Source organism: Oncorhynchus tshawytscha, linkage group LG16 (assembly GCF_018296145.1).
Source record: "Oncorhynchus tshawytscha isolate Ot180627B linkage group LG16, Otsh_v2.0, whole genome shotgun sequence".
Classification (NCBI taxonomy): Eukaryota; Metazoa; Chordata; class Actinopteri; order Salmoniformes; family Salmonidae; genus Oncorhynchus; species Oncorhynchus tshawytscha.
The window spans coordinates 58556990-58580232 of NC_056444.1; the positions used below are offsets into that span (position 1 = coordinate 58556990).

General features: G+C 47.9%; 1 protein-coding gene across 2 annotated transcripts in view; it reads left to right on the forward strand.

The window, feature by feature from the left end:
* The window catches only part of LOC112216014 (kelch domain-containing protein 8B-like), a 142309-nt gene that overhangs the window by 98089 nt on the left and 20977 nt on the right, over window positions 1-23243 (forward strand). For both annotated transcript variants that reach the window (XR_002948269.2, XM_024375579.2), the window contains exons 3-4: window positions 3502-3666; window positions 9307-9531. Coding sequence is in view for 1 of the 2 variants with exons in the window: in XM_024375579.2 (XP_024231347.2) it covers window positions 3502-3666; window positions 9307-9531 (390 nt within the window). In the remaining variant the exon portion in view is untranslated. The remainder of the gene's footprint in view (window positions 1-3501; window positions 3667-9306; window positions 9532-23243) is intronic.

The window sequence follows — 23243 nt, forward strand, 5'->3', positions numbered from 1 at the left end:
CTCCCTCGTTTCTCTGTGTATGTGTGTGTGTGTGTGTGTGTGTGTGTGTGTGTGTGTGTGTGTGTGTGTGTGTGTGTGTGTGTGTGTGTGTGTGTGTGTGTGTGTGTGTGTGTGTGTGTGTGTGTATTTGGCACTGAGTCATGTTCTGAGCAGTAAGCAGGTCACAACCTCTGTCAGAATCTGTGCAGCAGGCTACAGGGACACGGGGGTATCTGTGCATGATAGGGAAAAGAGGAAGAACTGTTTTTGTATTCCGAGGTCTAGCTTTCTGTCTGAAAGTGTTCCAGTAAATCCTCCTGCTTCTCTGGATTAGTACAATGCTGCGGTCGCAAATCTGACTGCTAATAGAGTGCTAACCCTCCTCTCCCCAACCCTCCTCTACTCTCCACAACCCTCCTCTACTCTCCCCAACCCTCCTCTACTCTCCCCAACCCTCCCCTCCCCTCCTCTACTCTCCCCAACCCTCCTCTACTCTACTCTCCCCAACCCTCCTCTACTCTCCCCAACCCTCCCCTCCTCTACTCTCCCCAACCCTCCTCTACTCTCCCCAACCCTCCCCTCCTCTACTCTCCCCAACTCTCCTCTCCTCTACTCTCTCCAACCCTCCCCTCCTCTACTCTCCTCAACCCTCCTCTACTCTCCCCAACCCTCCCCTCCTCTACTCTCCCCAACCCTCCCCTCCTCTACTCTCCCCAACCCTCCCCTCCTCTACTCTCCCCAACCCAACCCTCCTCTACTCTACTCTCCCCAACCCTCCTCTACTCTCCTCAACCCTCTCCTCTCCCCAACCCTCTACTCCTTTCCTCGCATCTCTCCAACCCTCCTCTACTCTCCCCAACCCTCTCCTCTCCCCAACCCTCTACTCCTTTCCTCCCCTCTCTCCAACCCTCCTCTACTCTCCGCAACCCTCTTCTACTCTCCGCAACCCTCCTCTCCTCTACTCTCCCCAACCCTCCTCTACTCTCCCCAACCCTCCTCTACTCTCCCCAACCCTCCGCTACTCTACTCTCCCCAACCCTCCTCTACTCTCCCCAACCCTCCTCTACTCTACTCTCCCCAACCCTCCTCTACTCTCCCCAACCATCCTCTACTCTACTCTCCCCAACCCTCCTCTACTCTCCCCAACCCTCCTCTACTCTCCCCAACCCTCCTCTCCTCTCCTCAACCCTCTCCTCTCCCCAACCCTCTACTCGCATCTCCCCAACCCTCCTATCCTTTCCTCGCCTCTCCTCAACCATCCTCTCCACTACTCTCCCCAACCATCCTCTCCTCTACTCTCCCCAACCCTCCTCTCCTTTCCTCGCCTCTCTCCAACCCTCCTCTACTCTCCCCAACCCTACTCTACTCTCCCCAACCCTCCTCTCCTCTCCCCAAACCTCCTCTCCTCTCCCCAACCCTCCTCTACTTTCCTCATCTCTCCCCAACCCTCCTCTCCTTTCCTCTCCTCTCCCCAACCCTCCTCTCCTTTCCTCTCCTCTCCCCAACCCTCCTCTCCTTTCCTCTCCTCTCTCCAACCCTCCTCTCTTCTACTTTCCCCAACCCTCCTCTACTCTCCCCAACCGTCCTCTCCTCTACTCTCCCCAACCCTCCTCTCCTCTCCTCTCCCCAACCCTCCTCTCCTCTCCCCAACCCTCCTCTCCTCTCCTCAACCCTCCTCTACTTTCCCCAACCCTCCTCTACTCTCCCAACCCTCCTCTCCTTTACTCTCCCCAACCCTCTTCACCTCTCCCCTAACCCTCCTCTCCTTTCCTCTCCTCTCCCCAACCCTCCTCTCCTTTCCTTGCCTCACTCCAACCCTCCTCTCCTCTATTTTCCCCAACCCTCCTCTACTCTCCCCAACCCTCCTCTTCTTTACTCTCCCCAACCCTCCTCTCGTTTACTCTCCCCAACCCTCCTCTACTCTCCCCAACCCTCCTCTCCTCTACTCTCCCCAACCCCCTCTCCTTGCCTCTCCCCAACCCTCCTCTCCTCCCCTCACCTCTCCCAACCCTCCTCTCCCCAACCCTCCTCTCCTCTCCCCAACTCTCCTCTCCCCAACCCTCCTCCCCTCTCCCCAACTCTCCTCTCCTCACCTCACCTCTCCCCAACCCTCCTCTCCCCCCAACCATCCTCTCCTCTCCCCAACCCTCCTCTCCCCCAACTCTCCTCTCCCAAACCCTCCTCTCCTCTCCCCAACTCTCCTCTCCCCAACCCTCCTCCCCTCTCCCCAACCCTCCTCTCCTCTCACCAACTCACCTCTCCTCACCTCATCTCTCCCCAACCCTCCTCTCCTCCCCCAACTCTCCTCTCCCCAACCCTCCTCCCCTCCCCCAACTCTCCTCCCTCACCTCACCTCTCCCCAACCCTCCTCTCCCCAACTCTCCTCTCCCCCAACCCTCCTCTCCTCTCCCCAACTCTCCTCTCCCCAACCCTCCTCTCCTCTCCCCAACTCTCCTCTCCCCAACCCTCCTCCCCTCTCCCCAACCCTCCTCCCCTCTCCCCAACCCTCCTCCCCTCTCCCCAACCCTCCTCTCCTCTCCCCAACTCTCCTCTCCCCAACCCTCCTCTCCTCTCTCCAACTCTCCTCTCCCCAACCCTCCTCTACTCTCCCCAACTCTCCTCTCCCCAACCCTCCTCTTCTCTCCCCAACCCTCCTCCCCTCCCCTCTCCCCAACCCTCCTCTCCCCAACACTCCTCTCCTCACCTCACCTCTCCCCAGCCCTCCTCTCCTCTCCCCAACCCCTCTCTTCTCTCCCCAACCCTCCTCTCCTCTTTCGCCTTGACCTTTCCAACCCCTCCCTCTACTCTGCCTTCTAGCAATCCACCCATCTATCCATCCATATATTAATCAATCCAGCCATCCATCCATTGTTCCATCTATTTCCAGACACTCTGCAGGGAGTGATACATTGTATTTCTCTCCTCGGTATCTGACAGGAATGTTCAGTGGCATTAAGGCAGACATCTGTTTGGGTTTGGCTCCATCTCTCGCTAGTCTCTTTTTCCCTCCCTTTTAATCTGGCTGGCAACCGCAGTGTTTCAGCAGGATGGCCATGTTTGCTTAGCTTGCGTTTTTCTTTCTCCAGTTCTTTTTTCTAATATTCTAATGTCACTGCAGCAGAGATATTTACATTTCTTCAGGCAGGGTTATCTGTATTTTTAAACAAGGCCCATGGATTGTGTTTACATATGAATCACACACACACATCTTAATCAAGAATAGGTGCACAGCATGACAGCAAGGTTAGTGTCAGAGACCAAAGTGCATTTTTGTTTCGTTGGTTCTTTACTTTCATTCTTTTAACACTCTGGAGAGTGGAATCGTGAACTGATGAAATTACGCCCACTCTTTAGTTCAACATGGGAAATATTTAACTCTCTCCCTTTATCTCTCCTTCTCGCACTCACTCCCTCCCTCTCTCCCCCTTCCTTCTCTCCCTCCCTCTCTCCCCCTTCCCTCCCTCTCTCCCCCCTCTATCTCTCCCTCCCTCTCTCCCTCCCTCCCTCTCTCTCCTCTGTCAGATGGGAAGGTATATGCGCTGGGAGGGATGGCAGCTGACACGACGCCACAGGCTCTGGTGAGGGTTTATGAGCCGGAGAATGACCAATGGCAGCCCCTGACCTCTATGCCCACGCCCCGCTATGGAGCCGCCTCCTTCCTGAGAGGCAACAAGATCTACGTGCTGGGTAGGCCACTCCCCCATCCCCCCACACCCCCATCCCTTCCCCTTCTGTCCAGTCACATCTCAGAGGAATGGCAGTATCATTGCCTCTGACCACTCAGAAGACAGCACGCAGAGAGAGGTCAAAAGAGAGATTAGGCAGGTGGACCACAGTTAGATTGTTGGCCTGTGGTTAAATGGCAGCCTGCGGGACATGTTTCAGGACACAGTGTCCTCCATGCCAAACAGGCTCAAGTACCGGCCAACACTGGCCCCTCTCTCTCCCCCAACTGTGTGTCACTCTGGTCAGATCTGACCTACAGTACAGCCACACACTCCACATGTAAACGCTGTTGTACCACACACACATTTAAATATGCACGTTTCTAATTGACCATGAGGATCGGAGGAACCTGTGCTGAATAGGAGAGCAACACTCACACATACAAACACACACAGACACACACACACTCTTGCTCAGATGTCTGGGAAGGGTCGGGCCCATCAGCCTCTCATGCTCTACAGAACTTTCTGAGTCTTGACTCACTCTGTGAGAGTTCCAAAAACAGGCAGTGAGGGACAGACAGAAAGAAAACAGACAGGGAGTGAGGGACAGACAGAAAGAGGACAGACAGAAAGAAAACATACAGGGAGTGAGGGACAGACAGAAAGAAAACAGACAGGGAGTGAGGAACAGACAGAAAGAGGACAGACAGAAAGAAAACAGACACGGAGTGAGGGACAGACAGAAAGAAAACAGACAGGGAGTGAGGAACAGACAGAAAGAGGACAGACAGAAAGAAAACAGACACGGAGTGAGGGACAGACAGAAAGAAAACAGACATGGAGTGAGGGACAAACAGAAAGAAAACAGACAGGGAGTGAGGGACAGACAGAAAGAGGACAGACAGAAAGAAAACAGACAGGGAGTGAGGGACAGACAGAAAGAAAACAGACAGGGAGTGAGGGACAGACAGAAAGAAAACAGACAGGGAGTGAGGGACAGACAGAAAGAGGACAGACAGAAAGACAACAGACAGGGAGTGAGGGACAGACAGAAAGAAAACAGACATGGAGTGAGGGACAAACAGAAAGAAAACAGACAGGGAGTGAGGGACAGACAGAAAGAAAACAGACAGGGAGTGAGGTACAGACAGAAAGAAAACAGACAGGGAGTGAGGGACAGACAGAAAGAAAACAGACAGGGAGTGAGGGACAGACAGAAAGAAAACAGACAGGGATTGAGGGACAGACAGAAAGAAAACAGACAGGGAGTGAGGGACAGACAGAAAGAAAACAGACAGGGAGTGAGGGACAGACAGAAAGAAAACAGACAGGGATTGAGGGACAGCTGTAGATCTGTTCTCTGAGTCTCTGGGCAAACATGTTCGATCTGATTTCAAATAGGTCATGAGAACAGATTAAACAGATAGGTCATTATTCACATTCATTCACTGGTACCAGCACTGCAGCTGTGGACAACAGTCCTAGTTTTAGAATACTTTTTAACTTGTAGGAGTAGAGACATCTACATATATGGCTGTGTAGGAGGGAAAACATTTCAAAAAGGTGGCTTCTTATGAATATTCACAAGTGATCTCCATTCCCAGCAAAAGAGTATAACCACATCCTCCTCTCCATGGCTGGTACATCTATTTGGTGTTACTGTGTTACTGCCTGTCTGTCTGGTATATCTATCTGTCTATCTCTCTATCTGTCTCTCTGTCTATCTCTCTATCTGTCTCTCTATCTGTCTTTCTATCTATCTATCTATCTATCTATCTATCTATCTATCTATCTATCTATCTATCTATCTATCTATCTATCTATCTATCTATCTATCTATCTATCTATCTATCTATCTATCTATCTATCTATCTATCTATCTATCTATCTATCTATCTATCTATCTATCTATCTATCTATCTATCTATCTATCTATCTTGTCTATCTGTCTATCTGTCTATCTACTATCTGTCTGTCTGTCTGTCTGTCTGTCTGTCTGTCTGTCTGTCTGTCTGTCTGTCTGTCTGTCTGTCTGTCTGTCTGTCTGTCTGTCTGTCTGTCTGTCTGTCTGTCTGTCTGTCTGTCTGTCTGTCTGTCTGTCTGTCTGACACACCCTATCCCCTCTGCCCTGAAATTAAGTGGACATTCCTGATGATGTATCATTACGTGTGACGAGTTGACACTTGCAAGGGGCGGGGGAGGAAGGAGTGATTTTTAAATGGACCACCCTTGGTTGGAAATTCGTCACCCGTTCATCCCACGATGATTGTGTTTTCAGCCACCGGTAGCTTGTGGGTGCTTTATATGTGCTAACAAAGAACAATCTTCTGAAACTCGTCAGTCTATTCTTGTTCTGAGAAATGAAGGCTATTCCATGTGAGAAATTGCCAAGAAACTGAAGATATCGTACAACACTGTGTACTACTCCCTTCACAGAACAGCACAAACTGTCTCTAAACAGAATAGAAAGAGGAGTGGGAGGCCCCGGTGCACAACTGAGCAAGAGGATAAGTACATTAGAGTGTCTAGTTTGAGAAACAGATGCCTCATAAGTCCTCAACTGGCAGATATATATACCCGAAAAACACCCGTCAATGTCAACAGTGAAGAGGCGACTCCGGGATGCTGGCCTTCTGGGCAGATTTGTAAAGAAAAAGCCATATCTCAGACTGGCCAATAAAAATAAAAGATTAAGATGGGCAAAAGAACACAGACACAGGACAGAGGATCTCTGCCTAGAAGAATGCTATTCATTGACTACAGCTCAGCGTTCAACACCATAGTGCCCTCCAAGGTCATCAATAAGCTAATGACCCTGGGACTAAACACCTCCCTCTGCAACTGGATCCTGGACTTCCTGACGGGTCGCCCCCAGGTATTAAGGGTGGGTAACAACACATCCGCATGCTGATCCTCAACACAGGGGCCCCTCAGGGGTGCGTGCTCAGTCCCCTCCTGTACTTCCCGTTCACTCATGACTGCACAGCCAGGCTCGACTCCAACACCATCATTAAGTGGGCACGACATAACCTATTCCCCCTCAGGAGACTGAAAAGATTTGATATGGGTCCTCAGATCCTCAAAAGGTTCTACAGCTGCACCATCAAGAGCATCCCGACTGGTTGCATCACTACCTGGTATGGCAACTGCTCAGCCTGCGACTGCAAGGCACTAGAGAGCGTAGTGTGAACGGCCCAGGACATCACTGAGGCCAAGCTTCCTGACATCCAGGACCTCTATACCAGCCGGTGTCAGAGGAAAGCCCTAAAAATTGTCAAAGACTCCAGCCACCCTAGTCATAGTCTGCTCTCTCTGTTACCACACGGCAAGCGGTACCGGAGCGCCAAGTCTAGGTCCAAAAGGCTTTTAAACAGCTTCTACCCACAAGCCATAAGACTCCTGAACATCTAATCAAATGGCTACCCAGACTATTTGCACCACCCCCCCCCCCCTTTACACCACTGCTATTCTCTGTTATAATCTATGCATAGTCATTTTAATAACTCCACCTACATGTACATACTACCTCAACTAACCGGTGCCCCTGCACATTGACTCTGTATTGGTACCCCCTGTATATAGTCTCGTAATTGTTATTTTACTACTGCTCTTTAATTACTTGTTACTTTTATTTCTTATTCTCATCCGTATTTTTTTAAACTGCATTGTTGGTTAGGGGCTTGTAAGTAAGCATTTCACTGTAAGGTCTACCTACACTGGTTGTATTCAGCATGTGACTAATAAGATTTGATTTGAGGGTAAGTGGACGAGGGTCTTCCCATCAATTTCACCCTGCTGAGGTGTGGGAGAAGGATCCTGTGTTCACAATGTATAGTGTACTCTAGCTACATGTTGATGCCCTTTTCATGTATGGAGTGCCTTTTCAGTGCACTCCATAAACTCAATGATTTAATGTGAAACAAACACGTTGTTGTACAGGCAAAATAAGATTGGTGCTGAAATTGTAGTATGCGGACTACCTTATATGGATAGAACTGTCATAGTGGCATTGGTTTCTAGAATGATTTTGCTTGCATATGGGACTGTGTTTCAGGCTGCCAGACTGTTAGTTCTCACCCAGTCCAGTGTGTATGAGGTTCAGTTCAATATGGCGGTCTGTCATCAAAGCTGTCTGAGTGGGTGTGTATGTGAATACTGCCCATCTACACTGTGAGAAGCTTTTCGGAGCCCGTCCATACACTCTCTCTGAGAACATCTTGTACATCAGCTGCTACTCTGAGTGGTGTACAGCCCACAATGTGTAGCTATTCTTCACTCCTATCTTGTATTTTATTCTCTCTCTCTCTCTCTCTCTCTCTCTCTCTCTCGCTCTCGCTCTCGCTCTCTCTCTGTCTACTGATGGAGGACCGCAGGGCTTCCAGACAGGGCTGCCAGACAGGGCTGCCAGACAGTGCTCGCTGGCTGGCGAGAGGTAACAGGCTCAGCCTGCAGAGCAGACCCTTACTTTTGGACTCCAGTGTGACAACCAGGGATCTGAACTGAAGACGTGTAGTAAATGTGACATTTTCCACAGAGCATTTCCCAGACTCTCATGTTTCAGCTTCCTGAGTAGGAGAGGGGCCGGGGCTGTTCATTAGCCTTATTATGCTAATCACATTGTTATACTGTTACAATATAACAACCACACCCCTGTACAATATAGTACATGTACCTACTGTAAATCAAATAAATGGACACAGTTAGAAAAATGAAGCAGTGCTACTCGTCTAATGTCCCTCTACTCTGTGTTATGATTACTTGAACAGGCACAAACACTTTTCTTGGCTCATTGGACTACAGTAGGATGTGTCTGTTACCTCCCTTTGAGTTGTTTTCTTTGGATGAATAATAATGTTGTATGTAACTGAATACACAGACTGTGACATGTGATGTCCATGAATAAAACCAGATGAATATTACCTGAAGCACGCCATGTCAGGCTTTGTGTCTGTGTCAGCAATCAGTGTGTGATCACAGGGGGAATACTGTCGGCAGGTCCAGGCTGATATCAAGCCTCTGACACCGACATGCTGTAGTGCAAACTGTCTACTCAAACACGGATAGAAACTTTAGCCCAAGTCCAATAGGATCCACACCTTTCTCACTACCTGCAGGTCCAACTGCATAGCAGAGTGACTGACACGGTGTATGATCTTCACTATACACACTGCCAGCCAGACCCAAAGTGGAAAACTCTACACACACACACACACACTCTCTCTCTGGGTACCTGTCATGTTTGGTGGGTTTTGTTGGGTCAGGAGTGAGCATGGGGGAGAGAGAGCCTGGGGCTGTCACAGAGAGCAAGAGGGAGGATCAGAAAGGTGAGAAACCAATGGAACGAGAGAATACAAATATCTTAATATCTGGAGGTGCCAAGCTTATATTTGAGAACACATCCCAGGATATTTGGCTGCTCCTATCAGATATGGAATCAGATAATGAAGGTCAACCATTTCCAACCATCCATTTAGTGCCAATGTTGTTTTTATTTAGTTATTATTATTAAATTGTATAACTGTTTCTCCCTCGCTCTCACATCTCGTCCCTCCCACCTATTCTGACCCGTCATCTCTCTCCTCTCTCATTCCTTCTCTCTCATGCCCTGCTGCCAACTCCTTCTGACCCTCTCTCCTTTCTCTCCATTCCTCCCTGGCAGGTGGGCGTCAGGGCAAGCTTCCTGTCACAGCCTTCGAGGCCTTTGACCTGGAAATGAAGAGCTGGACACATTACCCCTGTATCCCCAGCCGCCGGGCCTTCGCCTGCTGTGCTGCTACCGAGCGGGGCTTCTTCAGCCTGGGAGGGCTCCAGCAGCCTGGCCCCCACAACTTCTACTCCAGACCACACTTCGTCAGCACAGTGGAGGAGTATGACCCGGAACAGGGTGAGTCAATTCAGAGTTTACACAGACACATACTTACAGGGGCTCCAGTCACACAATTAAAGAAAACAATATATATTGTTCATTTATATTGTATCTTGGGGCGCCAGTACTCTAGTTCAATCAGCCAGACTTGCAAGATGAACTTATTTGGCTCAGCATTCTGTCACCCCCTATACAGTTGAAGTCAGAAGTTTACATACACTTAGGTTGGAGTCATTAAAAGTAGTTTTTCAACCACTCCACAAATGTCTTGTTAACAAACTATAGTTTTGGCAAGTCGGTTAGGACATCTACTTTGCGCATGACACAAGTAATTTTTACAACAATTGTTTACAGACAGATTATTTCACTTATAATTCACTGTATAACAATACCAGGGGGTCAGAGGTTTACATACACTAGGTTGACTGTGCCTTTAAACAGCTTGGAAAGCTCCAGAAAATGTAATGGTTTTAGAAGCTTCTGATAGGCTAATTGACATCATTTGAGTCAATTGGAGGTGTACCTGTGGATGTATTTCAAGAACTACCTTCAAACTCAGTGCCTCTTTGCTTGACATCATGGGAAATCCAAAGAAATCAGCCAAGACCTCAGAAAAAACATTATAGACCACACAGCCGTCATACCACTCAGGAAGGACATGCGTTCTGTCTCCTAGAGATGAATGTACTTTGGTGCCAAAAGTGCAAATCAATCCCAGAAGAACAGCAAAGGACTTTGTGAAGATGCTGGAAGAAACAGGTACAAAAGTATCTATATCCACAGTAAAAACGAGTCCTACATCGACATAACCTGAAAGGCCACTCAGCAAGGAAGAAGCCACTGCTCCAAAACCACCATAAAAAAGCCAGACTACGGTTTGCAACTGCACATGGGGACAAAGATTGAGGTTTGCAAGCCAAAGAACACCATCCCAAACGTGAAGCACGGGGGTGGCAGCATCATGTTATGGGGGTGCTTTGCTGCAGGAGGGACTGGTGCACTTCACAAAATGGATGGCATCATGAGGGAGGAAAGGTATGTGGATATATTGAAGCAGCATCTCAAGACATCAGTCAGGAAGTTAAAGCTTGCTTGCAAATTGGTCTTCCAAATGGACAATGACCCCAAGCATACTTCCAAAGTTGTGTCAAAATGGCTTAAGGACAACAAAGTCAAGGTATTGGAGTGGTCATCACAAAGCCCTGACCTCAATCCTATAGAAAATGTGTGGGCAGAACAGAAAAAGCGTGTGCGAGCAAAGGAGGCCTACAAACCTGACTCAGTTACACCAGCTCTGTCAGGAGTAATGGGCCAAAATTCACTCAACTTTTTGTGGGAAGTTTGTGTGAGGCTACCTGAAACGTTTGACCCAAGTTAAACAATTTAAAGACAATGCTACCAAATACTAATTGAGTGTATGCAAACTTCTGACCCACTGGGAATGTGTTGAAATAATTTCACTATCTTAAAATAAAGTGGTGATCCTAACTGATGTAAGACAGGGAATTTTTACTAGGATTAAATGTCAGGAATTGTGAAAAACTGAGTTTAAATGTAATTGGCTAAGGTGTATGTAAACTTCCGACTTCAACTGTATATGCTACCCATACATGTGTAATATCAACCTCAGTTATATTAACTCAACTCAACCCTTATCTACTCTCACACACTCGGCTTACTCTCCTAACACATCCACTAAGAAAACACTTCTGTATCTTTCCACTACTTTTGAAAGCATATCCCTGCTTGAGGTCAGGCAAGGTGGGTTTGGGTGTTACTGAGTCACAGAGCCGTCAAATAGTGTCTTGATCACACATGTTTGCCTACTGCAGCAGCGTACTGGTACACTGAGACAGATATTCCAGAACTGTGCTGTGTATGATTCGCCTTCCACTTCTGGATTAATCCCAGCGTGTGTGTCTGTGTGCGTGCATGTGGGAGGGGAATTTTACTCCCTGCTGTGCATTTCGGGTCCTGATATAAGGCATACTGTATAACCTTTGCAGTTGCTGAAATTAAAAGCCAGATGAGTTTAGTTTCATTTGGCTTTTGAAGATCTGGATTTATTCTGAAGAACAAAGCATCCAAAGCTTTTCACGTTGAAAAGGTGACCTCCTGTGTGTGTGTGTGTGTGTCATCCCGTGTGTGTCCTTAATGGGTGAGCGATTTTGTGGTTAGTGTGCTCTGTCTCCCTCTCAATTCCTTTCCATTCATTGCGTCCCTGCTAGGACCCAGGGGTAAACTCAAGGCACGGTGGCCAGGCAATCGCCTCAGACCGATAATAGAATAGCAGCTCAAAAACAGGCCTAGTCACAGAAGTGCATTTATATTCAATCTCCCTCTGCCTCGTAGGATAGTCATGAAATTCCAATTTAGAAGTGTCTATTCCGATGCAGTGAATAGTAGAAAGAGAAACTTGTAAAGAAACAGAACTGATGGATATTTAAACGCTTCCTAATGGTGTCAATGCAATTGTTACACATTTCATGGAGTTTCTCTTTTGTAGGGGAATGCATGAAGATGTAGTCTGGCGAACACCTAACTCAAAGTCCTCCTGACTTCAGAGTCCGGAAAGGCTGTCTTGATGTTGTCGGTTTGATGCATGGATAATGAAGGGGGCTGTGCTTTTACTGGTTGGTTCTCCTTTGTGTCTTTCTCACACAAACACCCACATGGACAGCCGCACACAGCCCTGAGCACTGCCCCCTTCCATTATAACTGTTGGATTTTCAAATCGCTCAGAAATTGTGCGGATGCATTGATTGCAACCAAACGATGCAACTTTTGAGAGAACCAATCAATGCGTCCACTCAATTTCTGAGCGAATACTGCATTTACTGTCCTCCTGTCCAGACCAGTGTGTCTCAGCTCTCCCTGGGTTGTGAGTTGCGTCAGCCAGGCTATGAAAGATAGGCCTGTCGTGAAGAAAATTCCATTGTACTGTGCTGCAATGTAATATATTTGAGTCTAATACATTAGGGCTGGTTACATGAAGCAGTAGGGTTATGCAGGTTGTAACCGGTTCATTTTTACATCCTCAAATGTTTTAATCAAGCCAGTTTGCATGTAAACGTCCCATCATGAAAATGAATGGCTGCACAAGGCAGAACAGCATGCCCAGTTAATGGAACATAGTGTGCCCCCTCTGTGTGGGTTGTGTGCGTGTGCGTGCATGTGTGTGTGTAAGAGAGCGGGAGAGAGAGCGAGGTGGCCATAATTCCATTATCACCTCACCTATTACTGTGCAGCCTGGAGATAATACAGTAGGTTTTATATACTGTATGTTTTATGTACAGTATGTTTTATGTACAGTAATCACCAGCACACAGTTTACAGGCCATATCCTCAATTACACATCTCTTATCTGCCCATTTACAACTGTGTAGCACTGAGCTGAGGCAACCTGTGGGTGTGTTGGTGGGTGACAGCATGTGTGACAGCATGTGTAACTATGAGGCTAATAGGGTGAAGAAGAAGGAACAGACAGAGGGACTAGTCCCACCACTCTGGCTCTTACCATACACCTTCTTGACTACATGGTGTTTACCTCAATCAATACAGGCTATCGACCATGTGCTTAAACAGAGTATTCATGTCTTTAGGATTTCACTGTTAAACGGAATATTTGACTTACTCTATCAGTTGAAATTATTTTTGGAGAAAACCTTTTAGTTTCCATCAAACCGAACCATGAATTGAAGGGAGGGACGTGTGAGATGCCACTCAGCCATATGAAGGAGCAGCCATGCCTGTGAAACATGCCACTCAGCCATACGAAGGAGCAACAATGCCTGGGAAACATGCCGAGCAGCCATGCCTGGGAAACATGCCACTCAGCCTTACGAAGGAGCAGTCATGCCTGGGAAACATGCCACTTAGCCGCATGAAGGAGCAGCCATGCCTGGGAAACATGCCACTCAGCCATACGAAGGAGCAGCCATGCCTGGGAAACATGCCACTCAGCCATACGAAGGAGCAGTCATGCCTGGGAAACATGCCACTTAGCCATACGAAGGAGCAGTCATGCCTGGGAAACATGCCACTCAGCCATACGAAGCAGCAGTCATGCCTGGGAAACATGCCACTCAGCCATATGAAGGAGCAGCCATGCCTGTGAAACATGCCACTCAGCCATACGAAGGAGCAACAATGCCTGGGAAACATGCCACTTAGCCATACGAAGGAGCAGTCATGCCTGGGAAACATGCCACTCAGCCATACGAAGGAGCAGTCATGCCTGGGAAACATGCCACTCAGCCATATGAAGGAGCAGCCATGCCTGGAAACATGCCACTCAGCCATACGAAGGAGCAACAATGCCTGGGAAACATGCCGAGCAGCCATGCCTGGGAAACATGCCACTCAGCCATACGAAGGAGCAGTCATGCCTGGGAAACATGCCACTTAGCCATACGAAGGAGCAGTCATGCCTGGGAAACATGCCACTCAGCCATACAAAGGAGCAGTCATGCCTGTGAAACATGCCACTCAGCCATACGAAGGAGCAACAATGCCTGGGAAACATGCCGAGCAGCCATGCCTGGGAAACATGCCACTCAGCCTTACGAAGGAGCAGTCATGCCTGGGAAACATGCCACTTAGCCGCATGAAGGAGCAACCATGCCTGGGAAACATGCCACTCAGCCATACGAAGGAGCAGCCATGCCTGGGAAACATGCCACTCAGCCATACGAAGGATCAGTCATGCCTGGGAAACCTGCCACTTAGCCATACGAAGGAGCAGTCATGCCTGGGAAACATGCCACTCAGCCATACGAAGGAGCAGTCATGCCTGGGAAACATGCCACTCAGCCATACGAAGGAGCAGTCATGCCTGGGAAACATGCCACTCAGCCATACGAAGGAGCAGTCATGCCTGGGAAACATGCCACTCAGCCATACGAAGGAGCAGTCATGCCTGGGAAACATGCCACTCAGCCATACGAAGGAGCAGTCATGCCTGGGAAACATGCCACTCAGCCATACGAAGGAGCAGTCATGCCTGGGAAACATGCCACTCAGCCATACGAAGGAGCAGTCATGCCTGGGAAACATGCCACTCAGCCATACAAAGGAGCAGCCATGCCTGGGAAACATGCCACTCAGCCATACGAAGGAGCAGCCATGCCTGGGAAACATGCCACTCAGCCATACGAAGGAGCAGTCATGCCTGGGAAACATGCCACTCAGCCATACAAAGGAGCAGCCATGCCTGGGAAACATGCCACTCAGCCATACGAAGGAGCAGTCATGCCTGGGAAACATGCCACTCAGCCATACGAAGGAGCAGTCATGCCTGGGAAACATGCCACTCATCCATACGAAGGAGCAGTCATGCCTGGGAAACGTGCCACTCAGCCATACGAAGGAGCAGTCATGCCTGGGAAACATGCCACTCAGCCATACGAAGGAGCAGTCATGCCTGGGAAACATGCCACTTAGCCGCATGAAGGAGCCTGGGAAACATGCCACTTAGCCATATGAAGGAGCAGCCATGCCTGGGAAACATGCCACTCAGCCATACAAAGGAGCAGCCATGCCTGGGAAACATGCCACTTAGCCATACGAAGGAGCAGTCATGCCTGGGAAACATGCCACTCAGCCATACGAAGGAGCAGCCATGCCTGGGAAACATGCCACTTAGCCATACGAAGGAGCAGCCATGCCTGGGAAACATGCCACTCAGCCATACGAAGGAGCAACAATGCCTGGGAAACATGCCGAGCAGCCATGCCTGGGAAACATGCCACTCAGCCTTACGAAGGAGCAGTCATGCCTGGGAAACATGCCACTTAGCCGCATGAAGGAGCAGCCATGCCTGGGAAACATGCCACTCAGCCATACGAAGGAGCAGCCATGCCTGGGAAACATGCCACTCAGCCAAACGAAGGAGCAACAATGCCTGGGAAACATGCCTGCCTGGGAAACATGCCACTCAGCCATACGAAGGAGCAGTCATGCCTGGGAAACATGCCACTTAGCCATACGAAGGAGCAGTCATGCCTGGGAAACATGCCACTCAGCCATACAAAGGAGCAGTCATGCCTGTGAAACATGCCACTCAGCCATACGAAGGAGCAACAATGCCTGGGAAACATGCCGAGCAGCCATGCCTGAGAAACATGCCACTCAGCCATATGAAGGAGCAGCCATGCCTGTGAAACATGCCACTCAGCCAAACGAAGGAGCAGTTCCTGGGAAACATGCCTGCCTGGGAAACATGCCACTTAGCCATACGAAGGAGCAGTCATGCCTGGGAAACATGCCACTCAGCCATACAAAGGAGCAGTCATGCCTGTGAAACATGCCACTCAGCCATACGAAGGAGCAACAATGCCTGGGAAACATGCCGAGCAGCCATGCCTGGGAAACATGCCACTCAGCCTTACGAAGGAGCAGTCATGCCTGGGAAACATGCCACTTAGCCGCATGAAGGAGCAGCCATGCCTGGGAAACATGCCACTCAGCCATACGAAGGAGCAGCCATGCCTGGGAAACATGCCACTCAGCCATACGAAGGAGCAGTCATGCCTGGGAAACATGCCACTTAGCCATACGAAGGAGCAGTCATGCCTGGGAAACATGCCACTCAGCCATACGAAGGAGCAGTCATGCCTGGGAAACATGCCACTCAGCCATACGAAGGAGCAGTCATGCCTGGGAAACATGCCACTCAGCCATACGAAGGAGCAGTCATGCCTGGGAAACATGCCACTCAGCCATACGAAGGAGCAGTCATGCCTGGGAAACATGCCACTCAGCCATACGAAGGAGCAGTCATGCCTGGGAAACATGCCACTCAGCCATACGAAGGAGCAGTCATGCCTGGGAAACATGCCACTCAGCCATACGAAGGAGCAGTCATGCCTGGGAAACATGCCACTCAGCCATACAAAGGAGCAGCCATGCCTGGGAAACATGCCACTCAGCCATACGAAGGAGCAGCCATGCCTGGGAAACATGCCACTCAGCCATACGAAGGAGCAGTCATGCCTGGGAAACATGCCACTCAGCCATACGAAGGAGCAGTCATGCCTGGGAAACATGCCACTCATCCATACGAAGGAGCAGTCATGCCTGGGAAACATGCCACTCAGCCATACGAAGGAGCAGTCATGCCTGGGAAACATGCCACTCAGCCATACGAAGGAGCAGTCATGCCTGGGAAACATGCCACTTAGCCGCATGAAGGAGCCTGGGAAACATGCCACTTAGCCATATGAAGGAGCAGCCATGCCTGGGAAACATGCCACTCAGCCATACAAAGGAGCAGCCATGCCTGGGAAACATGCCACTTAGCCATACGAAGGAGCAGTCATGCCTGGGAAACATGCCACTCAGCCATACGAAGGAGCAGCCATGCCTGGGAAACATGCCACTTAGCCATACAAAGGAGCAGCCATGCCTGGGAAACATGCCACTCAGCCATACGAAGGAGCAGCCATGCCTGGGAAACATGCCACTTAGCTGCATGAAGGAGCCTGGGAAACATGCCACTCAGCCATACGAAGGAGCAGCCATGCCTGGGAAACATGCCACTTAGCCGCATGAAGGAGCCTGGGAAACATGCCACTCAGCCATACGAAGGAGCAGCCATGCCTGGGAAACATGCCACTTAGCTGCATGAAGGAGCCTGGGAAACATGCCACTCAGCCATACGAAGGGGCGCTAATTGACCCGGTGCTCTATAGCTATTATTATGCATGCATTTGAATTCCCATCCCGGTCTCACGTTAAGTACTGCACATCTGCTTAATGGTAATGGCTGAATTATCATCTTGAGTTCCCATGGAGGAGCTATTATTGAAGACTCAATATTAAGATCCTTCCCTCTTAAGCACCCCCCCAGGCGCCATGTTAAAAGCCATTATGGTGGTTGGTTTGTAGAGGGCCGAGGGTGGAGAGTGAGTTTTTATCCTCCGGCTGCCTCTCTGGTTAATAGTTTCTCTGAGAATGATGGCACATCCTCACTGAAATATTGAACATTCCCCATTTTGTGTGTTAGTGATGTTAAAATGCCCTGTTTTCAGTCATATTTCATATTCTGCCATAGTTAACGTGTTTTCCCACCATGTCACCTGCAGCAGTTAAGAGTGTCAATTGAATGTGTGGGGAATGTGTGTAGAATACAGATTGGCTAATTGTGTAATTATAGGTCCCTCCCACCAATTTGAGTTGATTGAATACAGGTGTATATGTGTTTGGGGGAGAAAGGCAGTTGGAAGATGGGGGAGGGTCTTTTAGAAGGTAGTAGGGCTCTTTTTTCCCCTTTTTTTTCTCAGGAGTACTGAGTCAGGGAAGAGGATTTAGTAATGTAGAGCTAATGTTGTGAACCGTGATTGACCACCCACTCCAGCACAGTAGGTGGCGGCATGCACCGTAAAGGTATGTTTGCAGACCTCCATTATATCATGGAACGGACCTGGGGATAGTGGACGACTGTAGGTCGCGTATAGGGCATAGGATTTCCCTTGATGAGGCAAAAAAGAGATTTAGACTTGAAAAGTAGAACATTTTCAGAACAAGTCGGTAATTGGATAAAGGAGGAGGATTAGAGGGAATGAGCGGTGAGGTTGAAAAGACTGAGGGAGGCAGAGGATGGGTGTGAATCTGTTGAAGGGAGCAGGCGCTCCATGTGATGCAATTTGGGGAAAGACCTGTATCTTGCTTTACGCTTAGGTACAGGGCACCGTTGGAGGGAGTGATTTCTGGGGTACCGTTAAGTGTGGAGGTGGAGCATTTGAAGGTTCCTGGTGTTTGTGACGTCTGCCATTTGGAGCGACGCAGACGGAGTCTCCGGTACGAGAGAGGCAGGTTGAGGTGACCAGGGTCAGAGTAGTGCAGAAGGTGCCGTATGCTGAGGTAGTGAAGAAGGTAGAGGAGGGATAAAGGGAGAGTGATTCTGAGAGGATCCCTGTGAATAGTAGTACTGTGACAGAACAGAGGGATTGGCTAATGAGTGATATGTTTCATTAAGGTTGGCTTTTTAGCATTCATAGCAATGGTTATCAACTGTACCGCAGAGATGGAATGTAAATCACAGAAAATAGATGTTGTGGTGGCAGCTGCAGAGAAGTTCTTGGGGGTAGGAGATTTGACTTCAGAAGAGTTACAGGGTGTGTTGAGTGGTAGTGTCCCGTCCTCTCAGGTCGTCGGCCTGGGGTTGGATCAGAGAGGGTTAAAGTAGTGGAATAAAGTTTTAATGAGTATAGGGTTAGTTAGTAGGGTAATTAAAAATATATGTATACTTTTTATTTTTCCTGGTTTCCTTTTTATATCACAGTGTAATGGATCTATACTATAGTTCAGTTGGGGTTGGTAATGCAACATATAGGATGCCAACTGCTGTTAAATAAGAAGGTGTTAGTTGGAAGCAAGGATAGAGGAAAGCATCACTCAATATCATGCCCTATCTGGGTCTGTAACTTTCTGTGTTTGTATTTGTCTTAACGCACTTCCTTCCCTCCTCTCTCACTGAATGCCAGCTGTTAATGTGATTAGTGTAGGTTATGGTGCTTAGGGCAGAGTAGGGGGATGAGAGTAGGCCTTTGGTGCAAACAGGGCTTAGAGGCCTACACAAATTGTACTATGTCCCTGGTGAGTCTACACTTCTGTTTGTGTGGGGGCTGAAGAGGCTTTGGGGGGGGTTATGGGATGTGATGGAGGGAGGGGTTGATCTACAGAGATTCTATGTTCTAGATTGTAGAAAATAGGATGTTCTGTTGTATACTGGCTGCCTTTTGAGGTGGTACCTCACCTCATGATCCAACACTAGTTTCTAACCTCCGCATTCCCCACTAGTTTGATTCGGCTAAAAGCCTCTAGTTAAGAAAAGGTTTATCTGAAATATAAAGAGATTAGATCTGGGCAGAAGTCATCACTAAATCAAAATGGAGCTTGTCTCTATGCCTCTGTCAATCAGAAAATGAATCAGTCTCCCTCCTATCAACCAAAGGTTCCTCACAATTACCGTTTACTCTCAAAGTTCAATTGGTGGTGCATGATGGGGTAGCGCCACCCTCAGACAGAGCTGTTTCCTAGAGACGACCTGTCAATCAAAGTCACCCCTCTAGGGATGGAGAGGAACCTCTTTGATTTTCCAACAGAAAACACCCTAATGTCACCAGGGACCTTCTTACCCCTTCTCAAACTGACTTCCCTTTTCTTTCTTTCTCGACTACTGTGTGTTTGTAGTGTATAAAGGCCTGCAAAGAACATAACCTGAATCCAAAACCTCGATCGCCTTCCATTTCTCCCTTCCATCTGTTGCTACTGATACAGTATTCCCGGCATGATGCCCATTCACCGATAATACAGAGAAGCAGATTACACACTAATGAACTGAAATGAATTATGGGACGTGAAAATAATAAATTGAAAAATGTCTGACATTTTCACTGGAAAAAAAATCAATGCTTGTTATTCAGCTTTCAGTCTCATGGTTAACTCCCAATGGTGATAATGAGATTGTAATCCTAAGAATATATTTGAAATAGAACGTGAGAGTTGCACAGATTATTATAACCATTTCTTTCTCACCAACTGAATAGTGGAAATTCCTTGGTAGTTTAAGGCGGTGGAAATTCCTCAAGGTAGTTTAGGGTGGAATTATATTTCAATTAAAATGATTAACTATGCTCCTTGTGCGTCTTGATGATAATAATTCTGTTGATACATGTTTAACAAGTCATTTGACTGCTTTAATGAAAAATCCTGTGATTAAAAGTAAATGACTCGAGTAAACCTGCCGCAGAGATGTTGGACGCTGCATCCAAACAGGGTAAATACTCCCTGCAGCGTGGATTTACTTCCGCCATGACGATAATAGAACCGATGGCCTGATTTATATTCAAAACAGAGCATTGTTTCAAATGTTTAAGAACAGTGATGTGTGTAGACTACAGAAGCATTGTCTAGGGGTCAGAAATCATGTTACCGTACAGCTAAATCCAATGGCCTCCTAAAGGAAATTGGGCAGTATACAGCAGTCTGAATTACTGTAGCTAGGTATGCATCCTGTACTATATTCTAGGAGCCCACAGCAGTTTGACTGAGACGAGTCAACAGCAGCAGGGTCTGGCTGGCCCTGTCTCATTTAGCTGACGTAAACATTCACTCTGCAGCAATCACATCAATCACAATCAAAGCTGATCTTGGATCTGTTCAGGTAATATTATAAACTATGATTTAAAAGGTGGTAGAACTGCTCCTAGATCAGCACTTCTACTCCGAGATGCTTTGTGGCTCGGGCTCAGACCAGTCATTCTGTGGTTCCTTCTACATCTTCTCTCTTCATCTGTTGAGACGTGATGGATCCAACCAAGAGAAGGTCATGGTTGTAGATAGAGGTCTGTCAACATCCTCCATTCTCCAGCACTCCACTAATAAAATACACTGACTAAAAATTATTAACGCAACATGCAACAATTTCAAAGATTTTACAGAGTTACAGTTCATATAAGCAAATCAGTCAATTGAAATAAATTCATTCATTAGGCCTTAATCTATGGATTTCACATGACTGAGAATACAGATATGCATCTGTTGGTCACAGATACCGTAAAAAAAGGTAGGAGCGTGGATCAGATATCTAGTCAGTATCTGGTGTGACCACCATTTGCCTCATGCAGTGCAACACATCTCCTTCACATAGAGTTGATCAGGCTGTTGATTGTGGTCTGTGTGAATGTTGTTCCAATTCTCTTCATTGGCTGTGCGAAGTTGCTGTATATTGGTGGAAACTGGAACACGCTGTCGTACACGTCGATGTCCCAAACATGCTTATTGGGTGACATGTCTTGTGAGTAGAGTATACAGGCCATGGAAGACATGGGACATTTTAAGCGTCCAGGAATTGTGTACAGGTCCTTGCAACTTGGGCCGTGCATTATCATGCTGAAACATGAAGTGATGGTGGTGGATGAATGGCACGACAATGGGCCTCAGGTACTCGTCACGGTATCGCTGTTCATTAAAATTGACATTAATAAAATACAATTGGGTTCATTGTCCTTAGCTTATGTCTGCTCATACCGTAACCCCACCGCCACCATGGGTCACTCTGTTCACAACGTTGACATCAGGAAAACGCTGCCCACACAACGCCATACACACGGTCTGCCATCTGCCCGGTACAATTGAAACCGGGATTCATCCGTGATCATTTGCCCACTGTTGCCGAACTGTAGTCTGGTCAAGACGCTGGTGAGTACGACGAGTATGCAGATGAGCTTCCTTGATACGGTTTCTGACAGTTTGTGCAGAAATTCTTTGGTTGTGCAAACCCACAGTTTCATCAGCTGTCCAGGTGGCTGGTCTCACATGATACCGCAGGTGAAGAAGCCGGATGTAGAGGTTCTGGGCTGGCGTGGTCTGCGATTGCGAGGCCGATTTGGACGTACTGCCAAATTCTCTAAAACAACGTTGGAGGCAGCTTGTGGTTGAGAAATTAACTTTAAATTCTCTGGCAACAGCTCTGGTGGACATTCCTGCAGTCAGCATGCCAATTGCACGCTCCCTCAAAACTTGAGACATCTATGGCATTGTGTTGTGTGACAAAACTGCACATTTTAGAGTGGCCTTTTATTTTCCCCAGCACAAGGTGCACCTGTGTAATGATCATGCTGTTTATTCTGCTTGTTGATATGCCACACCTGTCAGGTGGATGGATTATCTTGGCAATGGAGAAATGCTCACTAACAGGGATGTAAACAAATTTGTGCACAAAATTTGAAATAAAAACATTTTTTGTGCGTAAAGCTCGGGCACTTCTAGTAGTCTATCTCTCGTATTAAACTACCTATTTGTCTTAATTTTCGTCTGTAGAATCAGCCAGCGAGGCAGATTTGATATGATTTCTCTGGGGCTCAGGGTAATGAACAGGGACTGTACAGTAGATTATGGGGTGTGTTTCACGGGCTGAGGCCAGCTGTAAGTAAGCTTTCTGTGGGTTTTACTCCTACACTACCTCCCTAGCGCGTGTGACTGTGCCTTATTTCACTATTCAGCCCAATGACAAAGCACTGCAGAATCAAACAGCAGGCCTCATTTCCAAATGTAATTGCCCGTATTAGAGTTGATCATGTCCACTGACAGACTTTGGGAGTATAACCTATTGTGTTTGGATATGTGTTTTCACCCCTGTTTATTTAGATATTATGCCCCGGCTGTCTCTGTAATAGTACTGTTCATACACGACTTGTGTTTCCTTTGTGCTGTATTCAACCACTGACACACACTTTATATTGTAAAAGCATGTTACGGCTGTGTCCAATGATGCCATCAAAAATACATTCATATTTTGTCAGTAACACCTCGCCGCTCTCTCACCACTCCACTGATGCCACCCCTCTTAGCCATCTCCTCCTCTCTTCTTCTGTCAAACAATTATCCTTCTCTTTACCTTTCCTCTCACCCAAAACCCCATGAACTTGAACCCCTCTCCATGTCTCCCTGCCTGTCTGCCTGCCTCCCTGTCTGTCTCCATCTGTCTGCCTGCCTACCTGCCTGCAGTGTAAAGTGGTAGAGGGTGATTTCAGCCATACTCATACAGTACATCTACTACACAGGCACACACATACAGTAGGAAGCTAAGCGTGGCAGCGTGTGAAAATGGCATGTGAAGTGGGCTTCTATACAGTCCCTCTCGCCTCATGAGACCTGTGGATTATCGCATTGATCTTTGTAATTAATCTCAGAATGCAATTAATCAAACCTGAGACCCTGGCTGT